Consider the following 14,447-nt stretch of genomic DNA (forward strand, 5'->3'; position numbering starts at 1 on the left):
ACTTCCGTTTTGCCCTTTGTTCTGTTTTTCGCACTCCAGAGGCTTCGCTGAAGCCTGGGATGGTGAAAAAAACTGGTCCAGTGGACACACCAGAAGTTCGGAAAAAGAGACTTCCGGTTTGCCCGTTGTGCTGTTTTTCACACTCCAGCGGCTTCCCTGAAGTCTGGGATTGTGAAAAAAACGGTTCAACGGACACACCGGAAGTTTGGAAAAACAGACTTCCTGTTTGTTCATTGTGCTGTTTTTCGCACTACAGAGAATTCCCTGAAGCCTGGGATGGTGAAAAAAACCCCGGCCCAACGGACACACCAGACGTTCAGAAAACCAGACTTACGGTTTGCCTCTGCAGTGCGAAAAACAGCACAATGGGCAAACCAGAAGTCTGTTTTTCCGAAGTTCCAGTGTACCCGTTCCGTTTTTTTCACCATCCCAGGCCTCAGTGAGGCCTATGCGCAAGCAAGGGGCAGGGAGTTGTGCATACGTGCAAGGGAAGCGTGGGTTTCTTTTTACACAAGCGTGGTGGGGAGGTAATGGGTGTGTCCCCTTTTGGCACGCGAACCAAAAATGGTTCGCCCTCACTGGTTCAGTATAATACTTCAATCAGGGCATGAGCGACTGGTTAAGAAATTATAATTTTAAAAAGCTGGCTCAGTGCAGTGTTGAACGCAAAGCTGGGGTGTTTTTGTAGGCCTCTGCATGACTTTCAAATAAAGAGAGGGAGGGGGGATATTAAAGACTTTTAACCTCTCAAGCTATCCAGCCTTAGCCTTAGAAGTGTTCGGAAACTTCAGATCGTGCAGAATGCAGCTGCGAGAGCAATCATGGGCTTCCCAAAAATGCCCATGTTACACCAACACTCCGCAGTCTGCATTGATTGCCGATCAGTTTCCGGTCACAATTCAAAGTGTTGGTTATGACCTATAAAGCCCTCCATGGCATCGGACCAGAATATCTCCGAGACCGCCTTCTGCTGCACGAATCCCAGCGACCGATTAGGTCCCACAGAGTTGGCCTTCTCCGGGTCCCGTCAACTAAACAATGTCGGTTGGTGGGTCCCATGGGAAGAGCCTTCTCTGTGGTGGCCCTAACTCTCTGGAACCAGCTCCCCCCAGAGATTAGAACTGCCCCTACCCTCCTTGCCTTTCGTAAACTCCTCAAAACCCACCTTTGTTGTCAGGCATGGGGGAACTGAGATATCTCCCCCGGGCCTATATAATTTATGTATGGTATGTTTGTAGGTATGTCTGCTTAAAATGGGGTTTCTTAACTATTTTAAATTTTAAATTGTAAATTATTAGATTTGTCATGAACTGTTTTATTGTGTTGTGAGCCGCCCCGAGTCTACGGAAAGGGGCGGCATACAAATCTAATAAATAAATAAATAAATAAATAAAATTCCGTTTCCAGAATGTAATCTTGCATTCTATGCTGGCATCCTTTAGACCAGAGGTCTCCAACCTTGGCAACTTTATGAGGTGTGGACTTCAATTCCCAGAATTCCTCAGCCATCATGGCTGGCTGAGGAATTCTGGGAATTGAGGTCCACACCTCATAAAGTTGCCAAGGTTGGAGACCTCTGCTTTAGACCAGTAACTTCGCATGTGGCTACTGAGACTAAAGGAAGTCCATTTACGTGTGGTGTTATGACAGGGCCTGTTTCAAAGGAGGCTTCCTTTGAGTTCGGCCTATGGAGCAGGAGGCTGGATGGGGATGAAGTCTCTCTCTTTTTATATTTTTCCCTTCCAAATGCCCATGAATAACACTGGGGGACATGCGATGCTTTAAAAGGGGATGAAGCAAGAAATCAAAGTTTTCCCCCTCCCTCCTCCAAATTTCCTTTCCCAAAATAATAGCAATAAACAGAGAATGGCATTGGGGATGGGAGGAGGGTAGAGGAGGTGATCAAAGAAAATTAAAAGCCCCAATATAATCTTTCCCATCAAAGATGGCCAGGCACTGAATGGGTGGAAAGGAGACAAGGAGGGGAATAGTGAATCCTCATCACTTGGAAGGGGTCATGAATGCAATCTGCAGCAATATTTCACGTCTCTTTCTCCAGTCAGGTTCTTACTGGCCCCCCACTGATGGCTGGAAAAAGAAGCCATCATCAAGTCATCAGACCTGTCTACCAAGAGAAACTCATGCAGAACCTTCTAACCCCGTAGAGACTGCAAGATTCCAATCTGCCAAGGCAAGATTCCATTCTCGTTCAAGGACATGTAGGGATCAGTCTTATTTTGGGTCTTTGGGGAATCTTCATTTTGGTAATTGGCTCTTTTGGAAGGGGATTAAGTTCTGTTGTGGTCAGCTCAGGCCCAGCTCCTGCCTCAAGGAATGTGCAGGTGGATGTGGGGGAAACATCCACATGCCGCAAGCCTGTTTTGCTCCCGATGGAATCTGCTGACGAAGCCTCCTCTGACCAAGGAAGCGTGAGTGACAGGGAAGAGGGGAGTTTGGCAGACAACCCAGGAGGAGATCAATCATCTGTATCATCCTTGGATTCTGAACAAGAATTAATGACATATCCACGCATGCGTAGAGTGATGCACAGGAGACAACAACTGAAGGAGTATTACAAGAGAAAATGAGGCCACCTGTGGTTGGGTGGGGCTGCTGTAATTAGTGCTACAGATAAAAGTGCAGCCTGGTGTTTTAGCCTCATGGCAGTTTATCTGATTCATTGTTTAGTCAAGATCATGGTTTTTGTGCTGTTCAAGATTGTGTGTGGACTCTCTGGACTTTAGAATTGGGCTCAATTTCCCAGTTATTAGGTGAACAATTGTATTGCATTTAACCTGTGCCTTGTGTGTACCAGAAAATCCCTTTGACATTTAAAAAGGGAGCTGTTTCTGTTTTTCTGTTTATAAAAACTTTTGGGTTTTCCTTTTATCGTGTGGTGTGTGTCTTCCTGGACTAATTACCCTGTAATTACGGGCGGTTGAAACACACCGGCAGAACAAGTTCCATCTTCTCCCTTGTCTCTTGCATGGAGATAAACTGGAGAAGGGAAAAATGGATCTCCAGCTTCTCCAAGAAGAATGGAACAATTTGCCATGGCCAACCCACTGCGGCCACCTCACCATGGACAATTCTATGTGAGATAACTCAATGCCATAGACGTTATCCATCCTTATTTCTCTGATATTCTTTCCATTTTTTTGTCAATGAAAATAAAGTGGTGGAAAACGTTGATCACATTGAGTTATCATGCATGAAACTTTCGGTGAGTATGTCAAAATGGCCACAATGAATTGTCATAGATCCCCTCCAAGTTTCATACGTATATTGTTGTATCCTTTGGAGTGAGTTTGTTTGGTGTAGATATACTGTATGTATGCAATGATGGACAATTATTGTGTTGTGGTGTTGATTTCTAAATTGATGTGTTTGTATATGTGGATATACCTGGATAAAAAGGCATCCTAATGCCCCCTTAACTTTACAACTGGCATTTTATTGTAGTGGAGCAGGCAGAACTTGATACTCCCAAGAATGAGAAAGACAGGGTGGTATATGTTCTTATTTGTGCATATAGAACATAGACTCACCACTGCAACCCTGATAAAGAGCATTATAAAATGACTTCTTGGCCGTCTTTTTGCTTGGTAGTCTTTTTAGAAAGCAATACAATTTGGGTAAAGGTGAATTTTCAAAGAGGCATTTGAGCATTTACAGATGTGTTTCCAATTTGGAAAAAAGTTGAGAATTCAAAGCATCTCAAGTGTCGCCTTTATTTATACCCTGTATTGCATAAGCCTTGGTGGCGCAGTGGTTAAAATTCACTACTGTAGACTACTTCTGCTGATGGCTATCTGTCTCCAATTTGACAGTTCAAATCTCACCAGATTCAAGGTTGACTCAACCTAGAAGGCTGGTGAGATTTGAACTGCCAAATTGCAGGTGGGTAAAATGAGGACCCAGATTGTTGGGGGCAACGTGCTGGCTCTGCAAACTGCATAAAGAGAGCTATAAAGCACTATGAAGCGATAGGTAAGTCTAAGTGCTATTGCTATTTGGATGGCTTCCTATCAACCCCATGTCCATCTCACATATCTCCTGGAATCAAACTTTTGATCCCTGTGTGCCAACTCTGTCTTTTCTCTGACAAAGCAAAGCACAGAAGGAATGACAGCCTTGCTTGAAAGAATGGAACTGCCTTTGAAATCTTGGATCTAGCCTCGAGTTCTAGCACAATACAGAAATGCACAAGACCGTGCCCTGCAAGAGCCATGATGGGGCTGTGGAGTATCCCAATTTAGCAAAGAATTAGGACCATGTGGGAGGTGATGGCTTACCTGCAGGATGTTAGGAACTTCCTATCTTGGATAGGGGCTGGCAGAAAACATTTTGATTAACCATCCCAGGGATAGGCAAAGTTGGTGCTTCCATGACATGTGGACGTCAACTCCCAGAATTCCTGAGCTACCATGATTGGCTCAGGAATTCTGGGAGTTGACGATGGGACAAGGTAAGAGGATGTGTGGTCAGTAGAATTCGAGACCAAGCTATAAAGAATAAATTAGAATTACAGTGGTGCCTCTACTTAAGAACTTAATTCGCTCCGTGACCAGGTTCTTCAGTAGAAAAGTTTGTAAGTAGAAGCAGTTTTTCCCATGGGAATCAATGTAAAAGCAAATAATGCATGCAAACCCATTAGGAAAGAAATAAAAACTCGGAGTTTGGGTGGGAGGAAAAGGAGGAAGAAGAAGAGGAGGAGGACAGTTGCTGCCCAGAGCGAAGGGAGCATTTCTTTTCTCTGGGTGCTGGCAGAGGTTTATTCCCTCTCCAAGTGCCCAGAGAAAGGAAAATACTTTGTTCGCTCTAGACTGTCAAAGCCTCCTTAAGCGTCACTGAAGGGCTCCTCTGGCAGCCCAGAAAAGCCCGAGATGGCCAGGATTAAAGGGGGAATGGCAGGAAACTGACCGGGCCTCCGTGCCGCTCTCAAATTTCCTGAGAAAGTTTTCCAGGCTCAGGTTCTTAAGTAGAAAATTATTCTTAAGAAGAGGCAAAAAAATCTTGAACACCCAGTCCTTATCTAGAAAAGTTCTTAAGTAGAGGCGTTCTTAGGTAGAGGCACCACTGTACTTTACAATATGTAAAAAGATATATCGCTCTTGAGTTAAAGTGGGCTATAGAAAATATGCCCCCATTTTGGTGGAGGGGTAGGAATGCTGTCTGGAGGTGGCCACATCAAACACTGAGCCCATTGTTGTGTGAATGTTTTCTTGTTATAAAAATCAAAAATCTGCCGCACGAATCCCAGCGACCGGTTAGGTCCCACAGAGTTGGCCTTCTCCGGGTCCCGTCGACTAAACAATGTCATTTGGCGGGACCCAGGAGAAGAGCCTTCTCTGTGGCGGCCCCGACCCGCTGGAACCAGCTCCCCCCAGATATCAGAGTTGCCCCCACCCTCCTTGCCTTTCGCAAGCTCCTTAAAACCCACCCCTGTTGTCAGGCATGGGGGAATTGAAATTTTTTTCCCCCTTCCCCCTAGGCTTATAGAATTTATATATGGTATGCTTGTTTGTATGATTGGTCTCTTAAATTGGGGTGGTTTTTTTAGATTGCTTTTTAATATTGGATTTGTTACATTGTTTTCTTTATTGTTGTTAGCCGCCCCGAGTCTTCGGAGAGGGGCGGCATACTAATCTAATAAAACTAAACTAAACTAAACTAACAATACTTTTTTTTTTTAAAGGAATTCTGGGAGTTGAAATTTATCTATCTATCTATCTATCTATCTATCTATCTATCTATCTATCTATCTATCTATCTACTTATTAATCAGATTTGTATACCGCCCCTCTCCGCAGACTCGGGGCGGCTCACAGCAATAATAATACAATGTAAACAAATCTAATATTTAAGTTAATTTAAAACCCCAATTTAAAAACCAACCATACATACTAGCATACCATGCATAAATTTTATAAGCCTAGGGGGAGGGAAAGTGTCAATTCCCCCATGCCTGATGACAGAGGTGGGTTTTAAGGAGCTTACGAAAGGCTAGGAGGGTGGGGGCAACTCTGATATCTGGGGGGAGTTGGTTCCAAAGGGTCGGGGCCGCCACAGAGAAGGCTCTTCCCCTGGGTCCCGCCAAACGACATTGTTTAGTTGACGGGACCTGGAGAAGGCCCACTCTGTGGGACCTAACCGGTCGCAGGGATTCGTGCGGCAGAAATCCACAAGTCATAGAAGAGCCAACTTTGCCTCCTCCTGCACCATCCCATCTGTAAGAGGAAGCCAATTGGCGGGGGGTCCCCAACCACTCCCCCTCCTCCCCTACCTCTCCAAGGAGCCCGGCTCTTGCAAACCATGGCCAGCTACTTCCCAAAGAGACAGCCAGGAGACAGAGGAAAGGAACAGAACCGTTATATACCTTCCAGAACCGTCAACCATGCAGAGTGATGGGAGATCCCAATAGAGTTACCCGCCAAACAAGTATATTGCCCAGCATCCTCAAAGGAGACATTCCTTAAGTGGAGGACTTCCATTTCTTTGTCAGTTGTGTTAACACCAGCTGTCTAGAAAGGGGGGGGGGAATGGAAGCAAAACAAAACAACAAAAAAAGGGAAAAATAGGACGAGCGAAATGTAAGACGAACTGAAGGAAGAGGGAGGAGATAAACATGCCTCTCGAGATCTCCTGAAGGACACAGGGACACCAGGGTAGCCTAGTGACAAGGGCAACCACCAGTCCAGACTGGCTTCAAGCGGGCAGTGTTAAAAACAAACAATGAAACAACCCTTCACCATATTGAATTTCCCTGCCCATCGACATGCCGAGGGATGGGCCACATGGAAAAATGGACCTTGGGAAGGCGAAGACCAGCTTAGTTTCACAGCGTGGGAGAGATGGACATGGAAGGGGCAGATAAAGTTTGGAAGATGGAAGATGGAAGATGGAAGATTATTCAAAAGCAAAAGAGGGAGCAGGCGGCTTCCAACAGGAAGAGGCCGAAGAGGAGCCGCCATTTTGTTTTGGCGAGAAAAGGGAAAAGAGTAGGTAGAAAAGGAAGGATTTTGCATCATTGTCAAGCGCCAGATTAAAAGCAATGAGGCAAATAGCGTTAACCCCCAGACAAAGGTGCACTGCAAAGTCTTCAGAGAGGGGCGGCATACAAATCTAATAAATAATAATAATAATAATAATAATAATAATAATAATAATAACTCCTGAGATCTTGGAACACTGCTATCATGTCTCCCCTAGTCCTTCTTTTCATTAAGGCATAAATTATTATTATTATTATTATTATTATTATTATTATTATTATTATTAAAGGAAGTTTTGGTTTTGCTGCCTCAAAAGCTCTACGAGGTTGAAGAAACAGTGATACTGAAATATGTAATAATTTGGGAAGAAATTAGGTCATTATCAGCATTCGGATGAGCCCAGGTGGTGCAGTGTATAGATTGCAGTACTGCAGGCTGCTAAAGCTGACTGCTAGATCTGCAGGTCAGCGGTTCAAATCTCATCACCGGCTCAAGGTTGACTCAGCCTTCCATCCTTCCGAGGTGGGTCAAATGAGGACCCGGATTGTGGGGGCAATAGGCTGGCTCTGTTTAAAAAGTGCTATTGCTAACATGTTGTAAGCCGCCCCGAGTCTAAGACGAAGGGCGGAATAATAATAAAAAAAGAATCAAATAAATAAATAAATAATTCGGGAAGAAATGAGATCATTGTCAATATTCTTCTGACCAGATTATAACAAGGCCACGAAAGAGAGGGGGGGAATAACCCCCCAATTTGGTGTTCAAGCAGAAGATTTTAGAGGAATAATTTCTCACTTCTATTTTAATTCACAAAGGAAGAGGATTAGGGAATAGACTAGACTAGAATAGAATGGAATATAGAATAATATAGAATATAGAACAGAATATAACATAATACAGAATATGGAATAGAATAAACAGAATAGAATACAGAATAATGTAGAATGGAATGGAATGGAATAGAATGGAATGGAATAACAGAGTTGGAAGGGACCATAGAGGTCTTCTAGTCCAACCCCGTGCTCAGGATGAATGAATCGACACTGTGAGGAAGAGGAAGAGGAGAAGGGCATGAAACGTAACTGATCAGCCACTCCGAGGATTTTTCCATGGCTTTCTGCCACCAGAAACAGAGGAGAAACAGGAGAGCCACAAAAGTTTGTGTTTCCCTCCCCACCGCTAAGAATCGCCCGAAAGTGGCATTCTTCCCGTTTACCTTCAGCCACGGGTCTGGTGACGGTCAGCCACGCAGACTGGTTAGCCTCACCAATATAATTGGAAACCTTACAAATATACTCCCCGCTTTCAGCCTCTGTCACATTATAGAGGGTCAGCACTTCCGCGTCAGAGCTATTTATTCCCGAGTGCTAGAACAAGACCAACAACACAGGAGTCACTGGGCAGCCCAGGAAAGGGCTTTGCAGCTCTGAGACAACAGGTGACAATCACATTACCGCCTCCCCTCGCTTGTTCGCCTCCCCTGTCCCTTGGATGGCATCTCTCATCTCTAGGGCAGTGATGGCGAACCCATGGCATTGGTGAGCCTTATCTGCTAGCACGGGAGCCGTTGCCCTAGCTCAGCTCCAACAGGCATGTAGGTGCCAACCAGCTGATTTTTGGCTCACACAAAGGCTCTGGGAGGGCGTTTTTGGCTTCCAGAGAGCCTCCAGGAGGATGGGGGATGGCGTTTTTACTTTCCCCCAACTTTGGAGCCTGGGGAGGGCGAAACATGAGCCTACTGGGCCCACCAGAAGTTGGGAAACAGAACGTTTCTGGCCTCCAGGCAGTAGGGGAATCCATTTTTGTCCTCCCCAGGCATTGAATCATGGGTGTGGGCCCTCGTGCATGCATGATAGTGCACATGCATGTTTTTTCAGCACCAGAGGAAAAAAAGGTTCGCCATCACTGCTCTAGGGCAGCCTCGGCAATTTTAAGATGCACGGACTTCAACTCCCGGAATTCCCCAGTTCCAGCTGGGGACTTGAGTGTGAGGTCCACGCATCTTAAAATGGCCACAGTTGGGAAAGGCCTCTTTAGGGAAACAAATTATATCATACCCATGTCTTGTTTAAGATATACCTTATAGCAGGCATCAGTAATAATAAGTAGTAATAATAATAATAAGTAATAATAAGAAGCTCATGGACAGCTGTTTTATTTCCTAAACATAGCCTTGGTTTGTCTAAAGAATAACACTTTCAAAGAGATGTCCTTTAAAATTCCACTGTTCAAAAGACTTCAGTAGAAAGTCTGACAGTTCGCAATGGTCCCAGAGCATTTAACAAAAGTCTTGGAGATGTTGAGAACATTTCAGGCAACTAGTTTGCCTCTTGATAAACAAGTAGTGTTTGCCTGTGATACTCGACCTCATAGCCGTTTTATTTACTTATTAATTTTATATGCTACTTTGTCGATGGTGGAGCTCTCAGTGGCAGCCGTTTTGTGAATGCAAAATAGGCCACTTGCTTCTAAAAGTCCACCCATGACCTCACCTTAACAATATCCTAAAGGAGCAACTGCATTAATTTTACAGCAATCTAGCCCACTTCGGTTCCAAAGAGGCAGCTTTACCAGAAGATACTGGAAAACTACATGGTATTTTTCTTGGCAAACAAGGATGATAATAATAATAACAACAACAACAGAGTTGGAAGGGACCTTGGAGGTCTTCTAGTCCAACCTCTGCTTAGGCAGGTAACCCTAAACTACTTCAGACAGATGGTTATCCAACATCTGCTTAAAAACTTCCAGTGTTGGGGAATTCACACCTTCTGGAGGCAAGCTGTTCCACTGATTAATTATTCTAACTGTCAGGAAATTTCTCCTTAGTTCTAAGTTACTTCTCTCCATGTTTAGTTTCCACCCATTGCTTCTTTTTCTACTCTCAGGTGCTTTGGAGAATAGGTTGACTCCTTCTTTGTGGCAACTCCTGAGATCTTGGAACACTGCTATCATGTCTCCCCAGTCCTTCTTTTCATTGAACTAGCTATGTCCTGCAACCGTTCTTTGTATATTTTAGCCTCCCCTAATCATATTTGTCGCTCTTCTCTGCACTTTTTCCAATAATTATATAGTTAAAGCAATCTTTAACATTGGATGAGGACAGCCCCAAGTAAAAGAGGTGCGTGGTCATTTCAGAGTCCTCAACAAGGTGTACTTGATGGTTGCCTTTGATTCTATTCATGATCATAGACATGAACCATGGCCTTTGAGTTTCATCCCAACAGATCTCCTCCAGAACCTGCTTCCCTTTCATAGATATTTGCTAGAACTGCCAAGTTCCAAGCTTAGATGAGTTGGCATAGTCTGACCCATATTACTTCTCCAACCCAACATGGCTAACCCTAAGATGTAAGAAATAAGCTCCGGATAAACCAAACGGTCATACCACCCAAGTTGAAAGACCTTACCTTCAGGACTTGAACAAAAGGCAAGTTATTTGGTCCAATCTTGCTTCCGTTGACTTCAATGTGCTTCAGCCACTGGATGTGGGGCTGAGGGTCACTGTAGACCTTGCAGACAAATTCTACATTGCTACCTAGTGAGACTGTCTTGTTAGCTGGGAGCCCAGCTTGTAAGATCGGCCGGTGGGGAGATCTCTCTACAAAAGACATGAGAGAGAAGAGTTACAAGCAGGCGGACAGATGGAAGAGAAGAAGAAATGAGAGCATCTCCACCAAGACAAATTCCTTGTGTGTCCAATCGCACTTGGCCAATAAAGAATTCTATTCTACTCTACTCTACTCTACTCTACTCTACTCTATTCCATTCCATTCTATTTTCTTTCTTTTCTATTCTATTCTATTCAACTCTACTCTACCCTACCCTACCCTACCCTACCCTAAGTGGTGAGAAATTCACTCTGCCAATTTATTCTGCCAATCAGGAAAGTTCACTCCAGAAGAAATGAAAAAACAAATATATACAAAACTAGAAGTTTAGCAAACAAAAAGGTAGAAACATAGAAACATAGAAACATAGAAGTCTGACGGCAGAAAAAGACCTCATGGTCCATCTAGTCTGCCCTTATACTATTTCCTGTATTTTATCTTAGGATGGATATATGTTTATCCCAGGCATGTTTAAATTCAGTTACTGTGGATTTACCAACCACGTCTGCTGGAAGTTTGTTCCAAGGATCTACTACTCTTTCAGTGAAATAATATTTCCTCACGTTGCTTTTGATCTTTCCCCCAACTAACTTCAGATTGTGTCCCCTTGTTCTTGTGTTCACTTTCCTATTAAAAACACTTCCCTCCTGAACCTTATTTAACCCTTTAACATATTTAAATGTTTCGATCACGTCCCCCCTTTCCCTTCTGTCCTCCAGACTATACAGATTGAGTTCATGAAGTCTTTCCTGATACGTTTTATGCTTAAGACCTTCCACCATTCTTGTAGCCCGTCTTTGGACCCGTTCAATTTTGTCAATATCTTTTTGTAGGTGAGGTCTCCAGAACTGAACACAGTATTCCAAATGTGGTCTCACCAGCGCTCTATATAAGGGGATCACAATCTCCCTCTTCCTGCTTGTTATACCTCTAGCTATGCAGCCAAGCATCCTACTTGCTTTTCCTACTGCCCGTCCACACTGCTCACCCATTTTGAGACTGTCAGAAATCACTACCCCTAAATCCTTCTCTTCTGAAGTTTTTGCTAACACAGAACTGCCAATGCAATACTCAGATTGAGGTAGATTACTTTTCTTATTTTTTTCCATAATTTTATAATTTTAATAATAATTATATAGAAAAGAATATGATTTGTGCAGAAATGGATAAATTAACAATGGAAATGAAAGATAAAGATGAGTCGGAATACTACCAAACATAGAAAAACATAGAAACATAGAAGATTGATGGCAGAAAAAGACCTCCTGGTCCATCTAGTCTGCCCTTATACTATTTCCTGTATTTTATCTTAGGATGGATCTATGTTTATCCCAGGCCTATTTAAATTCAGTTACTGTGGATTTATCAACCACATCTGGTGGAAGTTCATTTTACTCTTGGTTAGATAGTCAGGAGAAACAAAAAATAAAATAAAGATAACCAATTAAATAGTTAACTAACTTAAATAACATTTCTGAGAACTTGTGAGTTGCTATTTTTTCCATAGATAAAGGACTTTGCAGGTGGTTCTTTACATAACCTTCTCCTGGATTCTTACTTCTCCAGGCAATCATTTTAAAGTTTATGCCTCCAAACAGATGAGAGAACCATGCTGTAGCTTTTATGACCATTAAAGGTAAAGATGCTCTTGAATAGGCTCGGCTCTTGGTGATTCTATGGAAGCATCAATATAGAAACATAGAAACATAGAAGTCTGACGGCAGAAAAAGACCTCCTGGTCCATCTAGTCTGCCCTTATATTATTTTCTGTATTTTATCTTAGGATGGATATATGTTTATCCCAGGCATGTTTACATTCAGTTACTGTGGATTTATCTATCACGTCTGCTGGAAGTTTGTTCCAAGGATCTACTACTCTTTCAGTAAAATAATATTTTCTCATGTTGCTTTTGATCTTTCCCCCAACTAACTTCAGATTGTGTCCCCTTGTTCTTGTGTTCACTTTCCTATTAAAAACACTTCCCTCCTGGACCTTATTTAACCCTTTAACATATTTAAATGTTTAGACCATGTCCCCCCTTTTCCTTCTGTCCTCCAGACTCTACAAATTGAGTTCATTAAGTCTTTCCTGATACCTTTTATGCTTAAGACCTTCCACCATTCTTGTAGCCCGTATTTGGACATGTTCAATTCGGTCAATATCTTTTTGTAGGTGAGGTCTCCAGAACTGAACACAGTATTCCAAATGTGGTCTCACCAGCGCTCTATATAAGGGGATCACAATCTCCCCCTTCCTGCTTGTTATACCTCTAGCTATGCAGCCAAGCATCCTACTTGCTTTTCCTACTGACCGTCCACACTGCTCACCCATTTTGAGACTGTCAGAAATCACTACCCCTAAATCCTTCTCTTCTGAAGTTTTTGCTAACACAGAACTGCCAATGCAATACTCAGATTGAGGTAGATTACTTTTCTTATTTTTTTCCATAATTTTATAATTTTAATAATAATTATATAGAAAAGAATATGATTTGTGCAGAAATGGATACATTAACAATGGAAATGAAAGATAAAGATGAGTCGGAATACTACCAAACATAGAAAAACATAGAAACATAGAAGATTGATGGCAGAAAAAGACCTCCTGGTCCATCTAGTCTGCCCTTATACTATTTCCTGTATTTTATCTTAGGATGGATATATGTTTATCCCAGGCCTATTTAAATTCAGTTACTGTGGATTTATCAACCACATCTGGTGGAAGTTCATTTTACTCTTGGTTAGATAGTCAGGAGAAACAAAAAATAAAATAAAGATAACCAATTAAATAGTTAACTAACTTAAATAACATTTCTGAGAACTTGTGAGTTGCTATTTTTTCCATAGACAAAGGACCTGGCAGGTGGTTCTTTACATAACCTTCTCCTGGATCCTTACTTCTCCAGGCAATCATTTTAAAGTTTATGCCTCCAAACAGATGAGAGAACCATGCTGTAGCTTTTCTGACCATTAAAGGTAAAGATGCTCTTGAATAGGCTCGGCTCTTGGTGAGTCTATGGAAGCATCAATATTTTCTTGGCGACACAGAGCAGTGGGTACCTTTGCCCTTTTCCATTTTTTTTCTTTAAAAAAAACCCCCTTTTCAGTCTATTTTACAGCTCCAGCATTCTTTCATTGTCTCCCATTCAAATGTTAACTAGCATGAATCCTACCATCTTAGCTCGGGAAAGGTCAACTAGGTAAGGGCTACCTGCTGGGACTCTACAATACCTCCGCCTTAAATAAGCTTTATACTTCCCATTGTGCAGGGGGGCAAATTTTGATTGTGCCATGTTGGGAGAAGAAGAGGGAGATCCATGAGGCTGCAGAGAAGGTCACATGTGGGTCACTCCTATAGTTAGGAGAAGTGCAAGCTTTTGAATCGGCTGGCCCGAAAGCTTTAGAGAGGTTGTGTGAACCCCTGCAGCCACTCAGATGCCGATCATAAGTGGACGGTGCAACGTCTTAGAAACAAAAGAGAATTACGGCAGCTGGCTCTGAAACGAAAGCCTGCCCTTCTTCACGTCTTCACTTCTGACACCACAAAGCAGGGATTAGGAAAAATGTTTTCACCTTAATTACAAGAAGATGAAGCCAAGATTCTGGCTTGGTTTTTTTTTTTGGAATGTAGATTGTCACTTATTAAAAATATGAAGGGAATATGTCCTTGTTGCCACTTGTTAAGAGTTCTTAGTGAATGTCCCCATCACTGTACTCTACAAGTCAAATTCCATTTCAAGAAGGAAATATTTTATTTAATTTCATTTATTAAACTTTTAAGCCGCCCAACTCCTTGCGGACTCTGGGCGGCATACAATCATAATAAAATAATAGAATATAT

The 14,447-nt window shown here is 42.7% G+C and overlaps 1 protein-coding gene across 7 annotated transcripts in view; it reads right to left on the minus strand.

Annotated features, from left to right (window-relative positions):
- Positions 1–14,447, minus strand: part of FGFR1 (fibroblast growth factor receptor 1) — a 161,070-nt gene that overhangs the window by 24,668 nt on the left and 121,955 nt on the right. For 4 of the 7 annotated variants that reach the window (XM_070765367.1, XM_070765370.1, XM_070765369.1 and 1 more), the window contains 2 exons: positions 10,406–10,596; positions 6,380–6,524 (listed from right to left, as the gene is read on the minus strand). In XM_070765367.1, the coding sequence (XP_070621468.1) occupies positions 6,380–6,524; positions 10,406–10,596 (336 nt within the window). Of the gene's footprint in view, positions 1–6,379; positions 6,525–8,211; positions 8,363–10,405; positions 10,597–14,447 lie in introns of all 7 variants that reach the window. The other 3 variants (XM_070765368.1, XM_070765365.1, XM_070765363.1) reach the window with 1 other exon arrangement.

Source organism: Erythrolamprus reginae, chromosome 12, assembly GCF_031021105.1.
Source record: "Erythrolamprus reginae isolate rEryReg1 chromosome 12, rEryReg1.hap1, whole genome shotgun sequence".
NCBI lineage: Eukaryota > Metazoa > Chordata > Lepidosauria > Squamata > Dipsadidae > Erythrolamprus > Erythrolamprus reginae.